General features: G+C 49.6%; 1 protein-coding gene across 4 annotated transcripts in view; it reads left to right on the forward strand.

Moving 5' to 3' along the window:
* The first annotated feature begins 2,331 nt into the window (after window positions 1–2,331).
* The window catches only part of KDM4A (lysine demethylase 4A), a 42,432-nt gene continuing 21,647 nt past the window's right edge, over window positions 2,332–23,116 (forward strand). Inside the window, exons 1-11 of one of the 4 annotated variants that reach the window (XM_040974343.1) lie at window positions 2,332–2,435; window positions 4,914–5,089; window positions 6,762–6,937; window positions 8,865–8,979; window positions 11,036–11,229; window positions 13,596–13,645; window positions 14,278–14,381; window positions 14,681–14,818; window positions 15,496–15,740; window positions 16,403–16,602; window positions 17,540–17,913. In XM_040974343.1, coding sequence (XP_040830277.1) covers window positions 4,952–5,089; window positions 6,762–6,937; window positions 8,865–8,979; window positions 11,036–11,229; window positions 13,596–13,645; window positions 14,278–14,381; window positions 14,681–14,818; window positions 15,496–15,740; window positions 16,403–16,602; window positions 17,540–17,913 — 1,734 coding nt within the window. In that variant the 5' untranslated portion in view covers window positions 2,332–2,435; window positions 4,914–4,951. The other 3 variants (XM_040974345.1, XM_040974346.1, XM_040974344.1) reach the window with 3 other exon arrangements.

Consider the following 23,116-nt stretch of genomic DNA (forward strand, 5'->3'; position numbering starts at 1 on the left):
CAGACCTGCCTTCTACCCTGGTTCCTAAGCATGCCAGCATGTACTGCAGACTTATTCAGTCTGTCCCACATCCCATTTAGCTCTTATACATGTCAATGGACTTTGAAGCCTAATTCAACCCAACCAACCCTACTATCCAGCCCACACACATACTGGATGGTGCCTTTCTGTCTGGCCACCCCTGCCCCTGTGTTGGTTTTCTTGCTCTCCAGTGGGAGTGGTAATCCAAGAGGGAGGTGCCCACTATCTCTCTACTAGGCCACTCCCATTCCCGGATTATGCACTCTCCAGGTGGTTCTGGATTAAAAAAAAAAAAAATGTAGCTCTAAGCTCTATACTTAGACTAGTCAACCTCCAAGAAATGTTACAAGGTCGATTAGAAATCACACAAGACACAGGAAATGTTAAAGTTTAGATAGAGACGCAGAAACTTAATTAACAGTGTTATTGTTTCTCCTAATGGTGTCTGGCAGATGGGCCAAGGGTGGTCTCGGGTGGTCGACTTTTCTCTTAGCCTCAGATTAGCTACAAAGTTTCCCCTGAGAGCCTAGACCAAAACACAGGTCTTTTACAACCTTGGGCAGAAAGAGCCCAACCTTGAGAAGATAGGAATTCCTGACAGTTCCTCCCTTCATCACACTGCACCGGGGAAAGCTTAGTTGATTAAAAGCTCTAACAGCAGCCTTTCGAGGCTGTCCTATTCCATTTGTGGTGGTAAGCGACAATCTGCCGACCGGTGAATAAAGACTCAGAACTTGTTCTTCTTTTTTTATTTTTAAAGATTCATTTATTTTTATTGTAAAGTTAGATATACAGAGAGGAGAGACAGAGAGGAACATCTTCCATCTGACAATTCACTCCCCAAGTGACTGCAACATCTGTTTCCTCCAGGTCTCCCAAGAGGGTGCAGGGTCTCAAGGCTTTGGGCCGTCCTCAACTGCTTCCCAGGCCAAAAGCCAGGGAGCTGAATGGGAAGTGGAGTTGCCGGGATTAGAACCGGTGACCAGATAGGATCCTGGTGCTTTCAAGGCGAGGACTTAAGCTGCTAGGCCACCGCGCCTGCTCCCGTGCCAGTATTTTACAGGTAGAGAAACCTTGACCCAGGGAAGGGATTAGCTTGAGGTCATAGAAAGAAATTGTCCAGAATCTAGAACTTCTAAGAGTCTGCCTCTGAATCATTTTTGGGATAGAATCAGTCAGTTCACAACAGGTCTCCCATGTAGGTGGCAGGGACCCAAGGACTTGAGCCACCGTCAGCTGCCTGGCAAGCCATTAACACGCAGCTGGATCCGAAGTGAAGATGGGATTTGACCCCAGGCATGCTGAGAAGCGATGTGGGTGTCCCAAGTAGCCAGCTGACTGCTACACCAGACTTGCTCAACCACTACTGGCAGGTGGTTCTCCTTTTTAAAAAACCTACTTAAAAGGCAGAGATAAAAAAATCTCCCATTGGCTAGTTCACTCTCTCAATACCCCCCAACAGGGTAAAGGTCAGGCAGAATTCAGAATGGAAACACAGTAAGGTCTGCGATGTGGGTGGACCCAGATCCCCCGGGCCATTGCGCATCAGCAGGCAGTTGGGGCGGAGGCCACCCAGGCAGCGCCAAAGACGCTAGGGCGGCGCTTGCTTGCCTTTCCGGCCCGACTACAGGTGCTTCACCTTACGTCGAGGGGTTCTGGGAACTCCCCTGCCCCCGCTCGGAGTGTTCTAATGGCTCCCCAAATCCCCCCTCTGCTCCCGGGGCTGCTGTAATGACCCTCACAGCTCTGCTCACTGGGGAGCATCTCTTAACGGCTCCAAGGAGACTTCCTTCCCACCCCCACACCTGACTTGGGGCACCCACCGGGCTCCTTGCCCTACGGTGACTCTCTCGGCAGGGAGGCTGGTCCTCTTACCCGGGCTTCGCGGACTGCCCCACAGGGCCTCCATCACACCTTCACACCAAGGCGCTACTCACCCCAAGGAAAGTTCGGCCCAGCCCCTGGTGGGCACAGCCCACACTCCGTAACCTCCCGGCCCCTGCCCAGCTCGAGGAGCCCCGCGGTCCCCAGTGCTGGCCGCTTTCAGCCCCGTCGAGGCCCCGGAGGCCCGAAGCCCGGCACTGATTGGCCGGCTCCGCCACCAGCCGGGATGCTCAGTGGCCGTGCTCCCGAGGGGAGCGCGTTCCCCCCTGGCAACAGCCCGGGCGGCTGCTCATAGGCTGAGGAGATGATATTCCCAGACTCCGAGGCGGCGGCTGAGTCTGCTGATTGGCTCTGGGAGGCACGAGAGCCGCCCTCGGATTGGTCGGCTGCAGGGGAGCGCTGTGCGGCTGCGCCGAGGCAGACTTTGGAGGAGGCGGAGCTAGATCCTTCGCCTGCTGTGCAAGCACTGCGATCGGCCAGTGTCGGCAGCAGAAACCGGGGCTGAGCCCTGCCGGGGCTTCGGGCTGTAGGTGAGAGCCGGAGAGGTGTGGATGGTTTTCGGCGAGGTGCCGCTGGAAGCCTTGACCGTGCGCTCCGGTGGGGGAGGGGCAGCGGGGTGTTTCTGGAACGGGGAGTGATCGGCATGTGCCTCGCCCAATGGGAGAGAGGGCTTGTCAAGTGAGTCCCGCGATTGGTTCTTTCCAATCCTGTGTGGCCAATGGGCGTCGGGAGAGGGGGGCGGGTCCTCTGGGCCTTATTTTCTTCTTCCTGCGGCTGGGCCTCCGTCGCCTGCCTGGGCGGCGGGGCCGGGAGGGGCCGGACCTGTGGCGGGTGAGCCTCGGGCCCCGGGCGGGCAGCAGGTGGTGTCGGTGCTCGGCGCGGTGCCTGCGGGTGCGGCTGGAGGTGTTGGTGAGCAGCCGCCGGCCGTGTGGAGCGGTCAAGTTCCCGGCCTAACTCTGGGGCTGTGTCGCTTGCATCATCGAAGTTCATCACGGCCATCGTGCGGGGCCAGGGGCTGGGGTCCCCATTTTGCCCGGGGAGCTCCTGAGGGCTGCTACACGTGCACGGGCAAGGTCACGGCGCAGGTCCGGGACAGTAACTCGCTGCGCAAAGTTTGGACTCGGGAGCCGGTCGGAGCTTTCGCACCCCCTAGGCTTTGTTGCTGGGGTGCGGGAGGGAGGGTGTTTCGGGGACGGGAGCTTTCTCCAGGGCGAGGCCTGGGGGTGGGGGAGAGGGTGAGCCGATGAGGTGAGGCTGGGGAAGCAGTTTTTCTGCAGGCTCCATAGGCTGCGGCGGGCCGGGCATTGTTCTGCTCCCTGGCGTTCGGAGATGAATAGAACCCGAGGCTGAGGAAGCTCCTAGCTGGGAGGCCCCTTTCAGGGTCCCAACCTTGAGCTGATAGACTGGTGCTTCTGTGAAATTTGCAGAAGCTTGAAGCTTCCTTCCGATTTTTCTTTATCTGTATTGTTATTTTTTAAAGAACGTGTTCAACGTTGTAGAAGCTTCAGGTCCCTTGGATTTGGAGCTGCGCTTGAAACGGATCTAGTTGGGGTCAAGGTTAGGGTCTCTGCAGCCTAGTGGACTGTGGGCAGACTTCCTGCTCTGTACACCTGGCATAACAGTAGACCTGCCATGCAAAGTGCCTAGTAGGTTCATGGAAAGCACCTGGCTGGGGGCATGGCTTGGTGTGACTGTGACTGGGACAGTTGGTCTTTCCTCCTATACCTGTCGTTTGCCTATCCGATGCCAAGTTGCTGGTCGATGGAAGTAGTTTTGTCCTTTTGGGGCATCCAGCTTTCGATGGAGCTCTTGGAGCCAGACTGCTAAGAGTGGGACCGGAACTTGGGATGGGGGTGGGATTAGAGCTGCCCATCCTTGCAATTTCAGAGAAAGCAAGAATTAGTTTTGCTTCTGAGCTGCCTTCTTTTGGCTGGTTTGGTTGCCTTCTCTAGTTGGTCATCAAGTGCGAGTGGTGCAACCACTACAGTTCCCATTTGAAATGTGTATTTTGCTTTCTCTCATCAGTGATGAAGCTTGCCCTTTATTGCTAGTTTATTACCTGTTTCATTTTGTCTTTGAGTTCAGGGCACAGTGCCTTTGAACTTGTCTCTAGCTTGTCTTCATTATGGCCTGCAGAAAAGTCACCTGAAGGGAGAGAGGTTTTAAAAGTTGTCATGCTATTCCTTTCAAAGAACTTTTTTAAAACACTGAGGTGTTGTCTGTCATCTTGTGGCCAGGCAATTTGCCTTTGCCATCCAGAGTCCTTGGAAAGGAGCTCATGGCTTTTCAGATTGGGTTCTGGTGTGTTTAGTACTCTGAGAAGTGGTTAGAAGGGTATAAATAAGAGCAACTTGAAAAGATCAGGGCAGAATGATTGAGTCAACTGTAGCCTTTGGATGGGAAACATAAGTACAGTATCTCAGCTCAGACAGTCTGTTTAAGTGAGATTTGTATACATGCAGTTTGATACATAGATAGATGGAATGTTATTGTATGTATTTCTAGTTCATTTAAATAACAGAACTGTTAGTGTATGCATTTCTAGTTCATTTAAATAATTTCTAGAGATGCATTCCAGACATGAGGTCTTAATGCTTCAAGATTTCTATATCATCTATTGTTTCATCACGGACAGTCCCAGCACTTGCTTTTTATTTATTTATTGGAAAGGCGTAGTTGCTGAGGGGGAGAAAGAGACCTTCCAACCACTAGTTTACTTCCTCAAATAGCAGCAAGGACTAGGGCTGGGCCAAACGGAAGCTAGGTGTAGGAATTTTTTCAGGTCTCTGTGGGTGGCAGGGGCTGGAGTACTTAAGCCATAGTCTGCTGCTTTCCTAGGAGCTTTAGCTGGCAGCTGGAATCAGAAGTGGAGCAGTCAGGACCAGAGCTGGTGCCCATACAGGATGCCAGTGTCACAGGCAACAGCTTTGCCACTGGGCCGCAACACTGGCTCCAGCATTTGCTATTCATTTCTCCTCATATACTGTTACGCACATAATGTATTTCAGATTTCTGGTTGGCTGAAGTGATTTACAAAGGAGGGAACATGGCTTCCGAGTCAGAAATCCTGAATCCCAGTGCCCGGATCATGACCTTTTATCCAACTATGGAAGAGTTCCGGAACTTCAGTCGCTACATCGCTTATATTGAATCGCAAGGTGCTCACCGGGCTGGGCTAGCCAAGGTAAGGAGCCACAGGCAGCAGCTTCCTGGGGATTTTTCCAGTAGGGTTTGGACTCTGAAGGTTAAGTAGCCCTGCTGTCCCATTTGCAAGTTAATTCCCATTGTTAACACCTGATGCTTCTAGAGAGACGTGCTTGAGTCCTCACAAAGGGGAAAGGACAAGCCAGCTCTCTGAGCCTGGCTGGCTTTCTGTCCTGTTGTACCTGAAAGGTTGTTGTCCCTCCCCATCTTGTGCCAGCTGGCTTCTCTGACTTCTCTGGCTTCCTGGGAGGCTTTCTTCAAGGCCAGCTCCCAGGAGGAGTCTAGTCCTTGTTGGAAATTGGATCTCTGCTTTGTATTCTTTCTGCTATGAGCTGGATTAGTTATTTTTTTCCCAAATCAAAGTAAGCCCTTCCTGTATCTGTCCCAGTCAAGTTGCTGAATCCCTGCAGATGAAGTGGCTGCATTTCTGGAAGGATCCTCAAAAAACTAAAAGGCCAGAGGAAACTTTTTTGCACTGAATTTCTGGCCATATGCACATGTTACTTTTTCTCTATATGTATAGTTAAGATTTTATTTTATTAGAAAAGCGGATTTGCAAAGAGAAGGAGAGACAGAAAGATCTTCCATTTGCTGGTTCACTCCCTGAATGTCCATGAACCTGGAATTGAGCTGTTGAGATTATAAACAAGCATACTTGTGTTGCAAGGCAGATGTGTAAGGAAAAGGCTAGTCTTCCTTCTCCATTGCTATCTCCTTAAAGTAATTAGTGTCAACTAAGGATTCTCCCCACACATTTGCTTTGCTCTAACAAATATACACACATTCAGCATTTTGGGTTTTTTAGTTGTTGTTGATGGAATCATGTACGTGCCTGTGTTGTATTGGCTTGTTTTTTTTTTTCCTTTTCACAACATGTATTCCTTCTAGGTAAATTATGGCTTCAACTTAGTGCTTTTTGTGTATTAGCTATCTTAGTTAACTGTTTTATATAAAGCTCCAGCCATTACTTCCCAATTGGGGAGTGAACCAGCAGATGAAAAATCTTTGTCTCCTTTCTATAAATCTGATCTACCTTTCCAATAAAAATAAATACTTACTTTTTAAAGTAAGTAAACAAAGCCAAACATTTTTGTTTGAAAGGCAGAGTTGGAGATTTTCATCAAGTGGCTCACTCCCCAGACAGCCTGGCTGGGCCTGGTTGAGGCCAGAAGCCTGGAGCTCCATCTGGATCTCCAGCAGAGATGGTAGGAGCCCAGTCATCTGGGCCATCCTCCACTGCTTTTCCAGACCACAAGCAGGGAGCTGGTGGGCAGCCAGGTTTTGAACTGGTGCTCATGTGGGATGCCAATGTTATGGAGAGCCACTTAATCCACTGTTCCACAACATTGGCTTGTATTTTATTTGTTTTTAGAAGATCCTGGGGCTGTTAGATTGAGAGACCATCAACTTTTCAGCCTCTTCTTGGTGTCTCTGTAGGACACCAAAGCTGAGAACAAGCATCATTTGTTACCTTGGGCCATGAGCTGGTGCAGGACTGTGTGTGGGTTAGCATGGCCTGACAGTGGGATTCCTTTATTTAAGTCCATGTCACTGTTAGGTAAACTTGCTGTCAAGCTGCATAGGGTGTAGGCTTCCTGAGCGCTCCCTGCCAGCCAGACTTCTCACTTGTATAGTTCTCTTGTTCCCTGCAGGTCGTTCCTCCAAAGGAGTGGAAGCCGCGCACCTCATATGATGACATAGATGATCTGGTCATCCCTGCCCCCATCCAGCAGCTGGTGACAGGGCAGTCTGGTCTCTTCACTCAGTACAACATCCAGAAGAAAGCCATGACGGTCCGCGAGTTCCGCAAGATTGCCAACAGCGACAAGTGAGTGGGGCGGTTTCCTTCCCTGTGCTGGTAACTGGGAGCCCGTGTGGCCGCCTCCTGGACTGCTCCCATTCTGCTCAAGTGTGCTTCCTCCGCTCAGCCTCTTGCTGCCTTCCTGTTCTGTCCGTGTGCGTTTCCTCCTCTAGTTGCTGTGTTCTGTTGTGCGTCCAGAGACAGCACCTTCCTTTCCCACCCAAGGGCGACTCTGGTTTGGCCTTCCGTGGATTGCAGAGGGCCATGTTGAAAGTGGTTCAGGGAGCTTCACTTGCTGACCAGAAAGTGACTTTTGTAGTGTCCCTGGCTCCTCTTGGTGTCCTTCGGAGTTGGTCATGTTCGAGTGGCTCACTGTGACTGCTGCTGCCTTTTCCATTTTAACATTGGCTGAATTGGGAGTGAGTGAACAGGTTAGGTGTGTTCTGGACTTCTCCATCCCTTGCGTGTCCCGGCTTCTGTGGTTTTAGGAGGCCTGTCGTCAGTCTGTGCTGTACGGTGTTTCTCAGCTTCACGGGTGTGCCTTCCTATTGTTCTCATTGGCAGGCTGCTCCTGCCTAATCTCTCCTCCCACATTTCTGCTTGGGATGCCCCCTTTCACCTTGGCTTATTTTCCCCAAGCTTTTTGGTCTCTTGAGGCTTCACCGTGGATGAGCCCACGGTGAACCAGGTCTTGTCCCCCGTGGTCGTCGTGCTCCCGGGGGTGTCCCTTTGTGCCTTGTCCTCATCCTCACTTGCTCATGCTTTTTCTGCTCTTGGTCTTTTTGCCTGAATCACATTTGTTTTGTAGATCTTCTAGCTTGATTGACAGCTCTGAGAACTTCAGCTGCAGCTGGCCTGTGAGCATGGTGTGTCCTGACTCGCTTTGTGCCACGTCTGACCAGGGCACTGGGTCCAAACCTGTGTGCTTCATTTCTCATGTGGTTCCACCAGCAGCTTCAGGTGTCTGTCAGTTCCTGTCAGCACCTGCTAGGGTTTCTCTCCTTAAGATATCTTTTGTGCTTTTCAAGTAATCAGTCCCGAGTTTTGGATTCTTAGCCCTAGATTCTTTTTTGTCATTAAATTTTTTTGATTTATTTTCATTTTATTTGAAGGGTAGAGAGGAATCACCCTCTGCTGGTTTATCCCTCCTCCCTGCACCCCTCCTCACCCCCCGCTAAAGAGCTCAACAACCAGGGCTGGGCCAGGCCACAGCCAGGACCTGGGTCTCCGTGTACATGGATCAGAGGTGGAGTACTGTGGCATAATTGTTCCCAACGCTTATGTTTTGTGCTGGTTGGAGTCCTGGCTACTCCTCTTTGGGTCCAGCTTCCTGCTACTGTGCCTGGGAGGCAGTATAAATCTTAATTTTTTTTTTTTTTTTTAGTCTCAAGGTTGGTGTTGTGGTACAGCAAATTAAGCCTCTGCTTGCCAAACAACGCCCTGTACTGGCCGCACTCTCAAACCATATCCTGGATCCTCTCCCCTGGGCCTCTTAATTAGTTAGCCAGGTCCCCACTTTGGCTTTTTGTCTGCCAACCCGTTTCCCAAATGGCTGCCTGAATGGTATTTTTAAAGGGTATTCCTGGAGCTGGAATTATGGTGTGATAGTAGGTTAAAGTTCTGTCTGTAGCAATAACATTCCGTACTGGCACCCATTCATGTCCTGGTTGCTGTCCTTCTAATCCTACTTCCTACTCCTGGGGAAATCCTTGAGAGATGGCCTAAGTCCTTGCTCCCCTGCATCCCTGTGGGAGCCCAGGATGGAGTTCTAGGCTCTTGTCTGCAGCCTGGCCCATTCCTAGCAATTGCCATCATTTGGGAGTGAACCAGCGAATAGAAATCTGTTCTGCTTCTCTTTGTAACTCTGGCTTTCAAATTGATAGATAAATCTTTAAAATAAAGAAATTCAGTCTTCTTTAAGTCGTTCAACATCTTTTTTTTAACTTTTTGAAAGGTACTGTACCCCACGCTACAGTGAATTTGAAGAGCTTGAGCGGAAATACTGGAAGAATCTCACATTCAATCCTCCCATTTATGGTGCAGATGTGAACGGTACTCTCTACGAAAAGGTGAGACTCCCTGAGCTGCAGCAGGTGTGTAGTGTGCCCCTGCGCACAGTAGGCACCGAAAAGTTGAGTGAATGGCTGCAGGAGCAGCTGAGGGTGGGTTTTGCATGTGACTGACTGGATTGCACTTCTCCCACTCTACGTATGAATTGGATGATGTGGTGTTCTTTTCCAGGGCTGTTAGCATAGCCTGTGGGTGGCAGCTGATGAGTTCTTGAAAGGGTGGGATGGATCACAGCCAATGAAATGCGGGAGAGGCAGTGTGGTTTCCGCAAGAAAACAAAAATCCCTGATTAATATGTTACGTAGTTAGGCATGGAAATGTACTTAGATTTTTCAGTCTTCAAATGAGGTTCTGTAGCAGAAGCTATTTTAACCAGCATTGGCTTAGGATGTAGTGCTTTCTGGCATAAGGAGCGTCCATAAATTTGGCTTAGAGGGAATATTTGAGACAGTCTTTGCTTTTTTTCCTTTTTAAGATTTTCTTTTTAAGCATGGTGGTATAGTAGGTTAATCCTCTATAGCATCAGCATCCCACTTGGGCTCCTATTTGGGTTTCTGCTGTTTAATTTCTGATTCAATTCCCTGCTTGGCACCTACACCCACATGGAAAATCTGGGAGAAATTCCTCACTCCTAGCTTTGGATTGGCTAAGCTCTGGTCATAGTGTGGGCATTTTGGGGGTAAGCCAGGGGATGAAAGATCCCTATCTTTTGTCTCTATAAATCTGCCTGTCAAATAAAGTAAGTCTTAAACATAGATTTATTTTTTGAAAGGCAGGGCAGCGTAGAGGGAGGAGAGACATAGAAAGATATGTTCCATCCACTGTTTCGCTCCCCAGATGTTCACAATAGGCAGGACTGGACCACGCCAAAGGCAAGAGCCAGGTACAACATCTGAGTTGTTCAGTGGCAGGGGCTTGAGTCATTATCTGTTGATTCCCAGACATAGTAACAGGAAGCTGGGTCAGAAGCTGAGCAAATACGACTCAAACCTGCACTTCACAATGGGATGCTGGTATCACATGCCACAGCCTATCCTGTTCCATGCTATAATGCCAGCCCCTTGAGATGCATCTTGGATGATTAAGTAACAGCAAAAGAAATACCTCTGTATGGAGTTCAAGGGATAATCACTCTTTTTTTAGATTTACTTATTTTACTTTAAAGAATTACAGAGTGGGAGAGACAGCATTATCATTGGCTGGTTTACTCCCCAGATGGCTGCAATGACTAGGACTGATCCAGGCCCAAGTCAAGAGCTTCCTTTGCATCTCCCACGTGGGTGCAGGAACTGAAATACTTGAGCCATCCTCTGCTGCTTTTCTAAAGGCATTAATGGGGAGCTGGATCAGACATAGTAGTGGACTGGCCTAGACTCGAACCAGTGCCATATGGGATGCTGGTGTCATAGGCAGTAGTTTAACTTGCCTCACTTTGACCCTAGCCCTGAGTGGATTAGCTATAATGTTTTCTATGAATTGTTTGAAGGAAAAAGTTTAAAGAATGGATTTGAGAGTGGTGAGAATTCAGCCTTGTGGGGATGAATGGCAGGAAGTTGCTTTAAGTGTCTGCGATGGGGGAGCTATGTACAATGTGTAGTAATCTGGAGCCTACTTAGTTGGAGAGCAGGGTTCCCAGCTGACCATTACTAATTGGGGAAAAAGACATTGCAAATGTAAGTTTTATTTATTTGAGAGGCAGAGAGGTGAGGAGAGATGAGAGAGATGAGCCAAATAGACTATCATGGGACTTCCAAACACTGGTTTATTCCCCTAATGCCCACAACAGCCTGGGCTTCACCAGGCTGAAGTTGGCAGCCAGATCAACCTTTGTGGGGAATGGAAACAAGTAATTTGGGCTGTCATCTGCTGCTTCCATGTGCATTAGTAGGAAGCTGGATCAGAAATAGATGTGGGGGCACTCTGATATAAGAAGAGGTGTCCTGAGCTCTCTGAGAACTCAACCCACTGTATAGCCTTTGTCCAATGTGGCAGCTTACTTGTGACTGCTGTGGCTTTTGTTCATATTCTAATGAAATTTGCACTGGAAATTTGCAGCATGTTGATGAGTGGAATATTGGCCGGCTGAAAACGATCCTGGACTTGGTGGAAAAGGAGAGCGGGATCACTATTGAGGGGGTGAATACCCCATACCTGTACTTCGGCATGTGGAAGACGTCCTTTGCATGGCACACCGAAGACATGGACTTGTACAGCATCAACTACCTGCACTTTGGAGAACCCAAGTCCTGGTAAAGTCAGCCTGTGGTCACACCTGGCTTCTCATGCTTGAGCAGGGCTGCTTTCCTCCAGCGCCGATAGAGAACCCTGGGGTCAGCAGGCTGGTCCATACAGTGCAAATCAGCTTTCCTGTGATGATGCGGTAGGAGCTCTCTGGGGTAGGGAGGTGAAGAGGGCACAGCACTTTGGACCATTGGTGAGAGATTGAAAGCCATATCAGCTGTTCCAGGTCCATTTGCTGCTCCAATTTCTTTGTTTATTTGTTTGTTTTTTAAACTGATTGTTTTTCATATTTATTTGGAAGGCTTAGTTACAGAAAGAAGGAGAGACAGGGAGATCTTCCATCCACTGGTTCACTCTCCAAATGGCTACAATGGCTAGAGCTGGGCCAGACCAGAGTCTGTGCAGAGTCCAGAGCTGAATTGATCTGAAGCCAGGAGCTTCTTCCTGGTCTCCCTTGTGCATACAGGGTTCCAAGGCTTTGGGTCATCCTCCACTCCTATCTTAGGCCATAAGCAGGGATCTGAATAGGAAATGGGACAGCCAGGACACAAACTGGCGCCCATATGCGATCCTGGCACTTGCAAGGTGTTAACTAGTTGAGCTGTTGTGCGAGGCCCTAAAATCTGTTTGCCGGAGGTTTTCCTGCTACCACATGCTTTCCATTCTGTAATCTTTGGGGAGGGGGAACCCTTCTGTGCCTGTAATTACCACATAACTTTGCTGCTTCCTTCTTTGTAGCTTCACTTGTAGATTCTGTAGTTTTCTTTTTCATCACCACTTTTTATTCCAAAATTCCCAGGCAGGGAGTTTCTGTCATTTAGTAAGAGGTTTTCTGGTTCTCAACTCAGATGTAGTCCTCCAAGGACTTCTGTTCTAAGATGTTTGGTACGTGTCACAGTCTTTCTGATAACTTTCGTTTTTCTCAGCACTCCTTTGTTTTGTTGCGTGATGAAACTGTATGGGATGGGTTTTTTGTTGTTGTTGTAGAATCTTGAGAGTAGATTTTAAAGGTTAAAAACTGCTATGATTTTCAGAATGTAAAATTTAAAGAAATTGCAAAAGCTTTCAACTTGAAATTTTATGGCTTATTTTTTTCATTTGTTTTTGGCTTTTTGAAAGTTATTTATTTACCAGAACAAGGGAGTGGAGTGAACAGGAAAGGAGAGAGAGAGAGAGAGTGAGAGAGAGAGAGAGGAGATATCTCTTCCATCCACTGGTTCACTCCTCCAATGGCTGTAGCACACATGGCTGGGTCATTCCAAAACCAGATCCTGAGCTTCATTCAGGTCTTCCACATGAATTGCATGAGTTCAGATACATGGGCCATCTCTTGTTGCTTTCCCAGGTGCATATTCAAGGAGTTGGATCCGAGGTGAAGCAGCCTGTACTCAAGGGGATGTTAGCATTACAGGTGGCAGCCTAACCCTGTGTGCCATACCATTGGCCTCTGCTACCTGAGTTATCGTCTTCTGCCTCCTAGAATCTCACTAGGAGGATAGATTAGAGGTGGAGTAATTGAGGGGCTGGCTAATCTTATGCCTGCATGCACCAGTACTCCATATGTGTGTCGTTTCTGACCCACCTCCCTGCTCAGGGGGGATTGCCCAAAGCCTTAGAACCCTACACCTGCATGGGAGACATAGAGAAGAATCTTCTGGCTTTGGATTGGCTCAGCTCTGGTTGTTTGAAACATTTGGGGAGTGAACCAGCAGATGGAAAATCTTTCCATCTTTCATTCTCTAAGTCTGCCTTCCCCCCCCAAAATCATTGTTTTTTCTTGTTAAAGGAAGTGGAATAGTTGGTATTTGAACTAGTATGGGATGTAAGTGTCCCTTATGGCAGCTTAATCCATGCACATAAGTAGCAGTTTGTTGGGTGTCTGGACACCCTACCAGGTGCATGAGTAATTAATTATTGTGTAATCAATATAGTGCTTATGGAGTTGAAGTGAATATACAGACAATGGGGCTAGGTCTCTAAGGTCTAATCCACCTGTGGCTTTTTCCGTTCTCCATCTGTCCTGTTCCCAGTTAAACTTTGCAAGCTCTGCCAGGAGCATTAAAAAAATACTGAGGTTGTAGAATGCCATCCTTTTTCCTCTTATTCAAGTTTTATTACAAGTACAACATTATACAGGAGAGAAACATTGTGAGCCATAAATCCCAGCTCTGGGTGAATATTCAATAAATGTCTTATTAAGTGTTAAACTATAGATGAAATAAATTCACTCACCACTGTGTGGGCTCCATCCTTGGTGGCTCAGGTTAGTACTCTGTTTTTCCAGATTGGTTTCTAGGGTTGGGAGTTGAGAGGTCTGCTCTCCCCAGGTGTTTGGAGGGTGGACCCAGCAACTGATGCTCTCTCCTGCTTGTAGGTACTCTGTCCCACCTGAACATGGAAAGCGACTGGAACGCCTTGCCAAAGGTACTGTGTCTGCCACCTGCTGTGCTCCTGGCTCTTTGTGATCAGGTTCTTTTGAGGCCTTTTGTAGGCCTGCAGGTCGGGGTGAGTGGGAGTGAGCTGGAGCACTGACCTCAGACGCTCAGCTGTGGTCCCAGCCTTTGTTACTCTGCCTGGCTGGGGCCTTGGGCTGTCCTCGCCCCAGCGTCTTGGCCTTGCCAAACATGGGTTTATTGGACCAGGACTGATAGACCAGTGCTGTTGAACCTGGTTCCTCTGCCAAAAACCCAGAGTTAAAGTTGTAACTGAACTGTTTTGTGTCCTGGTTCTCTTAACATGTGTTCTTCAATAGTAGATTTGTAGTTGTAGAGAGACTATTTCCAGGAAGCCTGGTTCTGTTCTGTATGGTTTCAAAACTAATGTAAGAACAGAGACAGCCAAGGTAGTCTCTCTGCCCTCCTTAGAATTTGATCATCCATGTGATGCCCCACATGGCAGAGAGCTCAGGGGCTTCTTGTACAGGAACAGAGGATGCCAGGGAGGTCTTGTTGGTGTGTCACCCTTACTGTCTCCAGGAGGGCGCAGGTGTCTGACTCTGAGATTACCAAACTACCATGGAGCCTTGCAGTGACCTAGTCACGTTTTCCAATGAACAGGTTTTTTTCCTGGAAGTGCTCAAAGCTGTGAGGCTTTTCTCCGCCATAAGATGACTCTGATCTCCCCTCTAATGCTGAAGAAGTACGGCATTCCTTTTGACAAGGTGAGCTGTCCATCCATGGGTTTCCAGAGAAGCCCCCCGGCTGTGTCCTCACTCAGGCCTGTCCTTTGCTGAGTACCAGCTCTCTGCACTTTGACCTCGGGCTGGGGCTCTGCTAAGGAACAGTGATCATTTGGAGGAAGGTTAATTACAGTGCTGGAATCTGAAACTCCAGGCCTTTGCACGGCAAGCACGAGGCCCCATGTTTTATGACTTACTCTGAGTTGCTGAGCCAGAGCACAGATTCTGGGTGTATAGACTTGTGCTTGGTGTGCAGCTATTGCAGATCTGTTCTCATGCAGGTAACTCAAGAAGCTGGAGAGTTTATGATCACCTTCCCTTATGGCTACCACGCTGGCTTTAACCATGGCTTCAACTGTGCCGAGTCCACCAATTTTGCGACCCGTCGGTGGATTGAGTATGGCAAGCAAGCTGTGCTGGTACATGCCCTCACTTCCTTTCTATAGCCCCATGACAGGAAGTGTCAGGTTGCCCGACAACCTTTTTGTCAATGTTTAGATGATTTCCTTGAACTGTTTGGATGCAGACTCGGTCCTGGAGATGTGCAAATGTGCCCACACTTGGTGTTGATGAAGACTTTCTTAACACAGGTCCATAGTTTTGAAGCACAGAATGAGGTTCCATGCTCAAGACCTTCAGCCATTTGAATTACACCCATCACACCCATTTTCTAGATTTAGCCACTCCAAGATTTTCTCTATTGAGAAGTTACTGTTTACTTTAATTCCAGATCATTCTTAGTCTCCTTTTACTACACTTGGGCACTGGTTGGGGAAACTTGGTTGTGTCCTGACTCCCACGGGCAGGTACTTGCTCAGCATCCATGGTCTTGAGTGCAGAGCCTCCCTCTAGGCATGCTCGTTAATGCCTGGGGGACTTGCCCAGGTCATTTGGTCTCAGTTCCTTCTTTTCCTGTTTCCCTTTGTGGTTGCAGACTCCACAAGGACAGTGCCCTCAGCCTGTGGACCCAAATTGTTTACTTTTAAAACTCCCTGTGCAATTTTCCACCCCAAGGGAGGAGGTGGGCTCTGGTCCGGGGCGGCAGCCAATGAGGGTCACCCACATTCACCTTAGTGCTTTTGGCTCCTGGTGACAGTGCTCCTGCCGAAAGGATATGGTGAAGATCTCCATGGACGTGTTTGTGAGGAAGTTCCAGCCAGAAAGGTATAAACTCTGGAAGGCTGGGAAGGACAGCACCGTCATTGACCACACTCTGCCCACGCCGGAGGCAGCTGAGTTTCTCAAGGAGAGTGACATGCCCCCACAAGCTGGGCAGCAGGAGTGTCTGCAGGAGGACATGGACACACTGGAGGACGGAGAGGAAGGAGACCTGAAGAGGAGGTAACCCTGCGTGCTTGGGCGAGGCTGGGGAGGGAGGGCTGTGCAGGCAGTCCTTGCAGCCATGGAGAAGGTGCTGCCAAAACAGGGTCTGAGCTACTAGGGCGGGAGCTGGCTTCTGAGCGCAGGTTCCAGAAAATCTCAGGCAGGGAGCTGAGGGCTTTCCTTGTGGCCCTTTGCCGGGAATGGGGCACCTGGAACAGGCCTGTGGTCTGGGATTTGGAAGGACAGGGTATCCTCTGAGCCAGCAAAATCTACTTTCCTCACTGTCCCAGCTGAGTACATGGTAGCAGGCAAGACTCCAGAGGGCCACAGGATGGTGTGGCTGACGTGTATCTGCATCATCTGCTCTGGGCAGGGGGCCTGTGCTCTGAGCAGAGCTTCTCTTGGACCATCTGAGAAAGAGGAGAAACTGAAAATCCCTGTGTGCCAGGCACCCTGTGTACCTCTTCCAACTCTTCCAGTGGTCTGTCACGGGGTAGTAATGGCTGGGTTTTCCAGATAGCAGAAGAGGCTCAGTGAGGCCAAGTGTTTGAATAACGTTTGGTCCTGAGTTTCACAGCAGGCCAAGCTGGTGCTGCCTAGTCATTCACTTTGGCTGTTATGTGGATGAGACTGTCAGTGGATGTTATGTAGGCTCCTAAAGGTATGCCCTCTCCTTGCAGCCTGGCCAAGCACCGTATAGGGACCAAGCGGCATCGAGTTTGTCTTGAAATACCCGAGGAGGTGAGTCAGAGCGAGCTCTTCCCCAAGGAGGAGCTGAGCTCCGGCCAGTACGAGATGACGGAGTGCCAGGCTGCCCTCGCCCCCGTGAGGCCCACCCACAGCTCTGTGCGGCAGGTGGAGGATGGGCTGACCTTCCCAGGTGAGTCATCAGTGGCGGCGCCTTCCCCAACCCTCACTCCGGCCTGCCTGTGTTCAAGGCCGTGTTGTGTACAGAGATGCAAAATAGGGGAGACACAAGTGTGTGAGAGGTGGCGTGACTGGAGTGGAAGGAGGGCCCAGGCTTAGCCTGGGGAAGGTTCACCCCTCTGGAGAGAGGACACAGGAAGTAGCTTCCTAGAGCATAGGAGCTGTGCCGAGGCAGGCAGGCGCATGTCAGGAGGCGCTCCCTTGGTGATCTGGAGTGAGCTTGAATTTGAATGTTGGGATGGGGTTGGTGAAGACAGTTGTACAGCAGGAAGCAGGGCTGGAGAAACAGGGTGAGATGAGGCAGGGCCACCTGCCATGTCGTTGTATGAACTTTAGCAAATATGCGATTGCCAAGAGATAATGTGCTGCCAGAGGTCCAGAGCGATTCTTGGACCCAGGCACACAGTGTGTGAAGATTGGATCAGGGGGCCTGATGTTGCAGAGAGGGTTCACTTGGATACTTGGGGAGCTGTGGAAGCCTTGAGAGAGGGCATCATGCGTCTGGGGCAGCATGTCAGGAGGTTTGAAGGAGTCTGTGATGATGCCAGGCAGTGCTGCTGGCATGAGTCCTTGGGCAGACTTGGCTGCCCTTGAACAGATTGGCTGCTTTGAGGTGGCCAGGTCTCTGCCAAGCTCAGCCTGTGCCTGCTGCAGGGGACTTCTGTGTGCTACAGAGCATCCTGGGTACCCCCATCTGGATGCAGGCTTTTTAACAAAGAGGAGAAATGGGGGTTTGTGAAGCTGGCAGTCACCTCAGATCACACAGGATCCCATAAGCCACAAACAGGAGTAGAAGCCAGGGCTCGCTCCCAGCCCCCTGTGCCTTGTGCATTGTTTACAGTGGTGGGCAGAGACCCGAGCTCTGTCTGATGTGTGTGTGCACATTTCAGATTACTCGGACTCCACTGATGTCAAATTTGAAGAGCTCAAAAACGTGAAGCTGGAGGAGGAAGATGAGGAGGAGGAACAAGAAGCAGCAGCCTTGGACCTGTCGGTGAATCATCCTGCTTCCTTAGGGGCCCGCCTGGTCTTCTCAGGTTCCATGAAGAAGCCGTCTTCTAGCCTGGGCTCCGGCTCTTCGCAGGACTCCGTTTCTTCCGATTCCGAGACCAGTGAGCTGCTCTCCTGCCAATCGCAAGGGCAGACAGGTGTTCTCACTGTGCACAGCTATACCAAGGGAGAAGGCAACATCACTGTGGGAGAGCCATGTGCGAGGAAGAAAGGTGGCACCACTCGGACATTCAGCGAGCGGGCGTTGGCAGAGGTATGGGCTCCCGCGCAGCAGGATGGGGGTAGTTGCAGTGGAAGGCAAAGTGGCAGATATCCCATGCAGGGGCATTGCATCTCGGGGAATGCCACTGGTCTGGGAGCACGTCCAGCCTGCCCTGCTTGTGTTGAACAGAGAACCTGGTGGCATTCACTCTTCTGGCTTGTTCTTTGCTGGACGTTTCTTGCTGTGTGAAAGCATTGCAGCCTCAGGGACAGCAACATATCCCCAGCATGCTGTTTTTTTTTTTTTTACTTTGGGTGGCCAGGAACAAGGGTACAGCCCAGATCCTGGAGGTTTGTAATGAGTTAACCTTTGTTAGCCCAAAATTCAGGTGTTTTTTTCACTTATGAATCTTGTCTGCCCTGTGGACTGCCAGGACCCAAACTCCTCCCACTCCTCCCCGGTCCCCAGTCTCCCGGTTTGTGCGGGTTAAGTGCAGCCTCTGGGAAGGGGTGATGGCTAACAGGAGCTAGTGCAGAATGTCGATCCTCTGGCTGCCTCATTCCCTTACCTCTAGTTTGTAGACATTGCTGTCTTGGAAATTTTTGTTAGGAAGTTTCTAATGTACACATAGAATACCATCACCGGGCCCCCCAGATGCTCATTCCCTCTCTAATCAGAGGTGTGTGGTCTGTTTCTCTTTGTGTGGGTTTTTTTTTGGCTAAAGCACCAGCACCCTATTCATCATCAGGTTTCTGTAGTGTTGCAGGGCGCTTCTTGTGGTTGTTTTGCCTTCTTGTTTCCTCTGGGCCACTGGGTTCCATTTCTGAGACTTCGATTCGACCGGGTAGATGTACTTTACAGTGGTTGTGGGCAATGAACTAACTGCTACTGTGCCTCCTTCTCATTGCCCCTGATTGCGCTGTGTTGTCTTAAGGTACCCGGCATAAGAGCACAGGCGATTCAGCTTGGAGACCCACATTGCCTTTTAGCCAGTGGCCACTGTCACAAAGCATTGAGTTGCCTGCTGTGTCAGTTGGAGTCACAATCACCAAAACAGCTACGAAGTAGCATGTGCTTATTCTATAGTAAATGCTTTGTAAGCATCACTCAGTCTTTGTATGACTGCTCACTTGGAGCCACGCATTGTTGTGGGCTTTTTAGGGAGGAGAGGCAGAGAGCCAATAGTAAGCTGTTTTTTCCTTCTTTCTGAGATCTGGACCCAGTTAGATGATGGATATGAGCATCAGGCACTTGTCGCTTAAAATGATGAAAGAAGATGTCCTTAAACCTGTGGCAGGTTGGCCTTGCTGCTCATATGCTTTTCATTAGACAGATGAACTGCCTCGTCCCCAGGTCCCTTCTAGGGACAAAACCTTTCCCTCTCAGCTTTCACTAGGTGTGGGAACTGACCAGCGTGCACTCTGCTGCACCAGACAGATTCTATTAAAAAAAAGTTGCGCTAATGGCCTCAGGATGGCGAGAAAGACCACCTTGTTCAGTTCCTTGCAGAAACCTTATCATTTCTGCATGTGCCTTTTTTTTTTTTTTTTAAGATTTATTTATTTTTATGGGAAAGGCAGATATAGAAAGGAGGAGAGACAGAGAAGAGGATCTTCTGTCTGTTGATTCACTACTCAAGCAACTGCCATGGCCGGAGCTGTGCTGATCTGAAGCCAGGAGCTACTTCTGGGTATCCCACATGGATGCATGGTCCCAAGGTTTCACAGGCAGGGAGCTGGATGGAAAGTGGAGCTGCTGGGATTAGAACCAGTGCACATATGGAATCCCAATGTATGCAGGGCGAGGGCTTTAGCCACTAGGCTACCATCTGGGCCCTTCCACATTGCTTCTTAGTGTAGCATCCTTTTGTACTCCGTCCCTCCACTGCCAGCTTTCTCTGGCTGGTCTGAGCTTATTTAAAGATGTCCTGGCTGCACTCTCATCTCACTGCTCTCTCCCCGCATTCTGCATAGTAGTCATTTATGATGTTGCTTCTCGGGGCCAGGACTGCTTCTAAGGGGCCCCCAGTCTAGAAGAACAAAACCCATAAGCAGATATTTCCAGTACTTTGTGGTAAATGTTGTGCGGGAGTTACTGCTCAGCATAGTGATGGATGAGGAGTTGGGCAGCTGAGGAGAAGGAAGCATGCGGCCAGGCTACAGCTGAATAGGATTGAGTTGAATGAGATTTGAGAATCTGGGAGAAAGACAGTACTCCGAATGGTAATGCTCAGGTCGAGGATCAGGTGCATGGGGGCTGCAGTGGGTTAGCTCGTTCCAGGCACGTGGGCCAAGAGGGGCCCTCTGGAGGACGAGGGTAGGAGCTGGAACTCTGTCCGGGTCTCCCTTGTGGTTGGCAGGAGCCCAAGGGATGTCTTCATCACTGTGCCAAATGCTTGCCCTAGTGAAGGGACTTTTAGGCACAGCACTGAGTTTTTAGGAGATCATCCTGTAAGTAATATAAAGATTTTGGGATTTGGGAAAGAAGGAGGCGAAACTAGACATTGTTATTAGTTAGGTGATTTTCACTTTCCACATCTTTTCTTTCATTCTTTGAATTTTTAAATGATTAACATTGTTATTTTAAAAAGATTTATGTGAAAGACAGAGTTAGAGAAATGGAGAGATGGAGAGATCCTCTGTCTACTGGTTGACTCTCCAAATGGCCAAAACAGTTGAAGCTTGGCCAGGCAAAAGCCAAAAGCCAGGAGAATCTTTCTGGCCTCCCATATGGGTGTCAGGTCTCCAAGGCCTTGGGACATCTTCTGTTGCTTTCCCAGGCTATTAGCAGGGAGCTGGATGATAAGTAGGACAGTTAAGACATGAGCTGGTGCCCCTAGGAGATGTGATGTGACAGCTTTGGCTGCAATGGCACAATGCTGGCCCCTAACATGTTATTTTTATGATTAAATATTTCTGCTTTAGGAAAGAAGGATAAGTACATGAAATGGAAATGAACTAGGAACCTATTTTTGTAGTGTGAGAGAAGGTCATCAAGGACTGGCAAGGTCGCTGGTGGTAGCAAAAGCATGGTGACAGCAGTGGACTGGATGAGGTGTGCAGGTCTTGGGGCCTGGATGTGGGGTAGTCAGGCTGGAGGGGGAGGCACTGTATTTTCCAGCTTAAGTTGGGTGGAGGTGATAATAACAGTGAAAAGGGTTTTTGTGCAGGTCAGGAAGTATGTTTGGAACATGCTTGTGTGGGAAGGCGTGGAGTTGTATACTCAAACACCTGCAACTCGAATCAGCAGATGTGTGCTGTGGAGCAATTCCCCCGGTGTGCTTGCAGGTAGAGGACCCAGGCAGGAGAATAGGAAGCAGGAGCCAGAGGAACTAGCAGAGAGTATTGTGGGGAAGAGAAAGCATGAAGACCTTGGGAGTCAGGGCCTGGTGTGCCTGTGTTGAAGGGCAGGGGCCTGCCAAGTGGGGGGAAGCTGGAGAGGAGAGGGCAGTGACTGGGCCCCGGGGCATTCGGAGGCAGGAGGCTGTGGGATCTGGAGGCACAGGAGAGGTGATTGCAGGTGAGTTTGTTGGTATTTCACTTGGTAAACTATGATGACATCGTATTTACATCTGGAACACTTTGTGGCAGTTAAGCACATTCACTTTGCTGTGTGACCAAGCCAGGCCGCAAGGTGGTCCTGGGAGTGAGGGGACAGAGTGAGATCCTGCAGTTCTCCCCCTGGAATGGTCATTACCCACTTCCTCTTAACGTCCTCTAGTCCTTCTCCAAAGCAAAGGCTCCAGAGACGTTTCTGGCTCTCATCTGATTCTCTTTCCTCGGAAACCTGGGCTACAGCGCTCCTCGTTGTAGTTGCCATGTCTGCTGACGAAGACGAAATTCTAGAAGTTAGGCTTTGTGTCACCGTCATCCTTTCTGGAGGCACCAGTGTGGCTCCCAGGGCTCTTGAGCTCTGTCAATGGGCGATGAGTGGCTGGGAGGGCAGGTTTGTTTCAGCATCAGTAGCTGCTTTGGGGCCTGGTAGCTGGGGCCTGGAGGCCAAAGCTGAGTCACTTGGCTTCTCTGGAGAGCTCTGAGAGCACTGTGTCTTTATTTGGTAACAGCTCAGCTCCTGAGAGCTCCCTCGTGTTCTCTTGCCCCACTTGATTCCAAGCAAGCTGTGATTGGAGCTGCTTGCTGTTGAGTCTGCGTCCAGGGCCTTGTCCAGGGCATCCTGGTGAACGGCAGCGTCTGTTTAACTGTAGCCCAGGCCAGAGTGAGGGCTCTGCTGCACACACTCTTCATAGGAAAGTGAGTCCCCACAAGCTGTGAAAGTGCTTGGTCTTACTGAAGGACAAGCCCATCAAGCACTGGCCTGACTGTGGGACCCATCTGCTCACAGCAGATCCTGGAGCTGTCAGTGGCCTGGGACACTCTCTGTTATTTTAGAGAAGAGTGGGAGGAGCACTACTTGGCCAGGCTCATGGAGCTACAAAGCTAGTTGGTTGAATCTGGACTTAGCCAGCACGATTAAATAGGAAGTGGAACATATTCCATGAGAAGGCAGAAGGCAGTTCTGGCTTGGATGTTTGCTCTCCCTTGGGCTTGTGGGACAGGTTAGTGATCATATGCAGACTTGAGTGTGCATTGCCAAAGCAGCAGACAGAGTGCTGAGTATATGTGGGGCACTCTCAGTAACAAACACTTGGTAAAGGCATGCATGTGTCAGCCCCACCCCAGAAGCTTCACTTTACCTCCTACCTCCTACTCTGTGTTAGTTTTCTGTTTGCTTCTGTTACAGGTTAGCTTAGAGGCTTGATGCAACACAAGCTTATTAGGGTTCTTTTTTTTTTTTTTTCACTCTATTAGGGTTCTTTAGTCAGAAGTCTGAGAGGGCTGCTACAGTGTCAGCAGGGCCAGGTACTTGCCTGGAGGCTCTCTGGGGAGCCTCTAAGCTGTCTCACCCTCCAAGCTGTCCTCACCTCTTGGCTTATGGTCCTCTTCCATCTTCAAGGCAGCAGTAAACAGATGATTTGCACCATAATGCCACAGCTCTGGGATGCCCTCCCACTTCTGTAACCCTTTATTAAGCACCATTCTGATTGCATTGGGTCTACTGGATAATCCGGGATAATCTCTGTGTCTTGAGGTCATCTGATTAGCAGCCTTTGTCATGTTAACATAATAAATTCACAGGGATTAGGACAGGGACATCATTGGGAGACCATTATTCTGTCTGCCAAGTATCCTGATAGCTCCCTTTCATAAGCTTCTTTCTTCCTTGCCTGTAAGTAGCCCCTGTCCTTAAATACGAT

The sequence above is a fragment of the Ochotona curzoniae genome, unplaced genomic scaffold (assembly GCF_017591425.1).
Source record: "Ochotona curzoniae isolate NIBS_2020 unplaced genomic scaffold, NIBS_Ocur_1.0 contig_2404, whole genome shotgun sequence".
In the NCBI taxonomy this organism is placed as follows: domain Eukaryota; kingdom Metazoa; phylum Chordata; class Mammalia; order Lagomorpha; family Ochotonidae; genus Ochotona; species Ochotona curzoniae.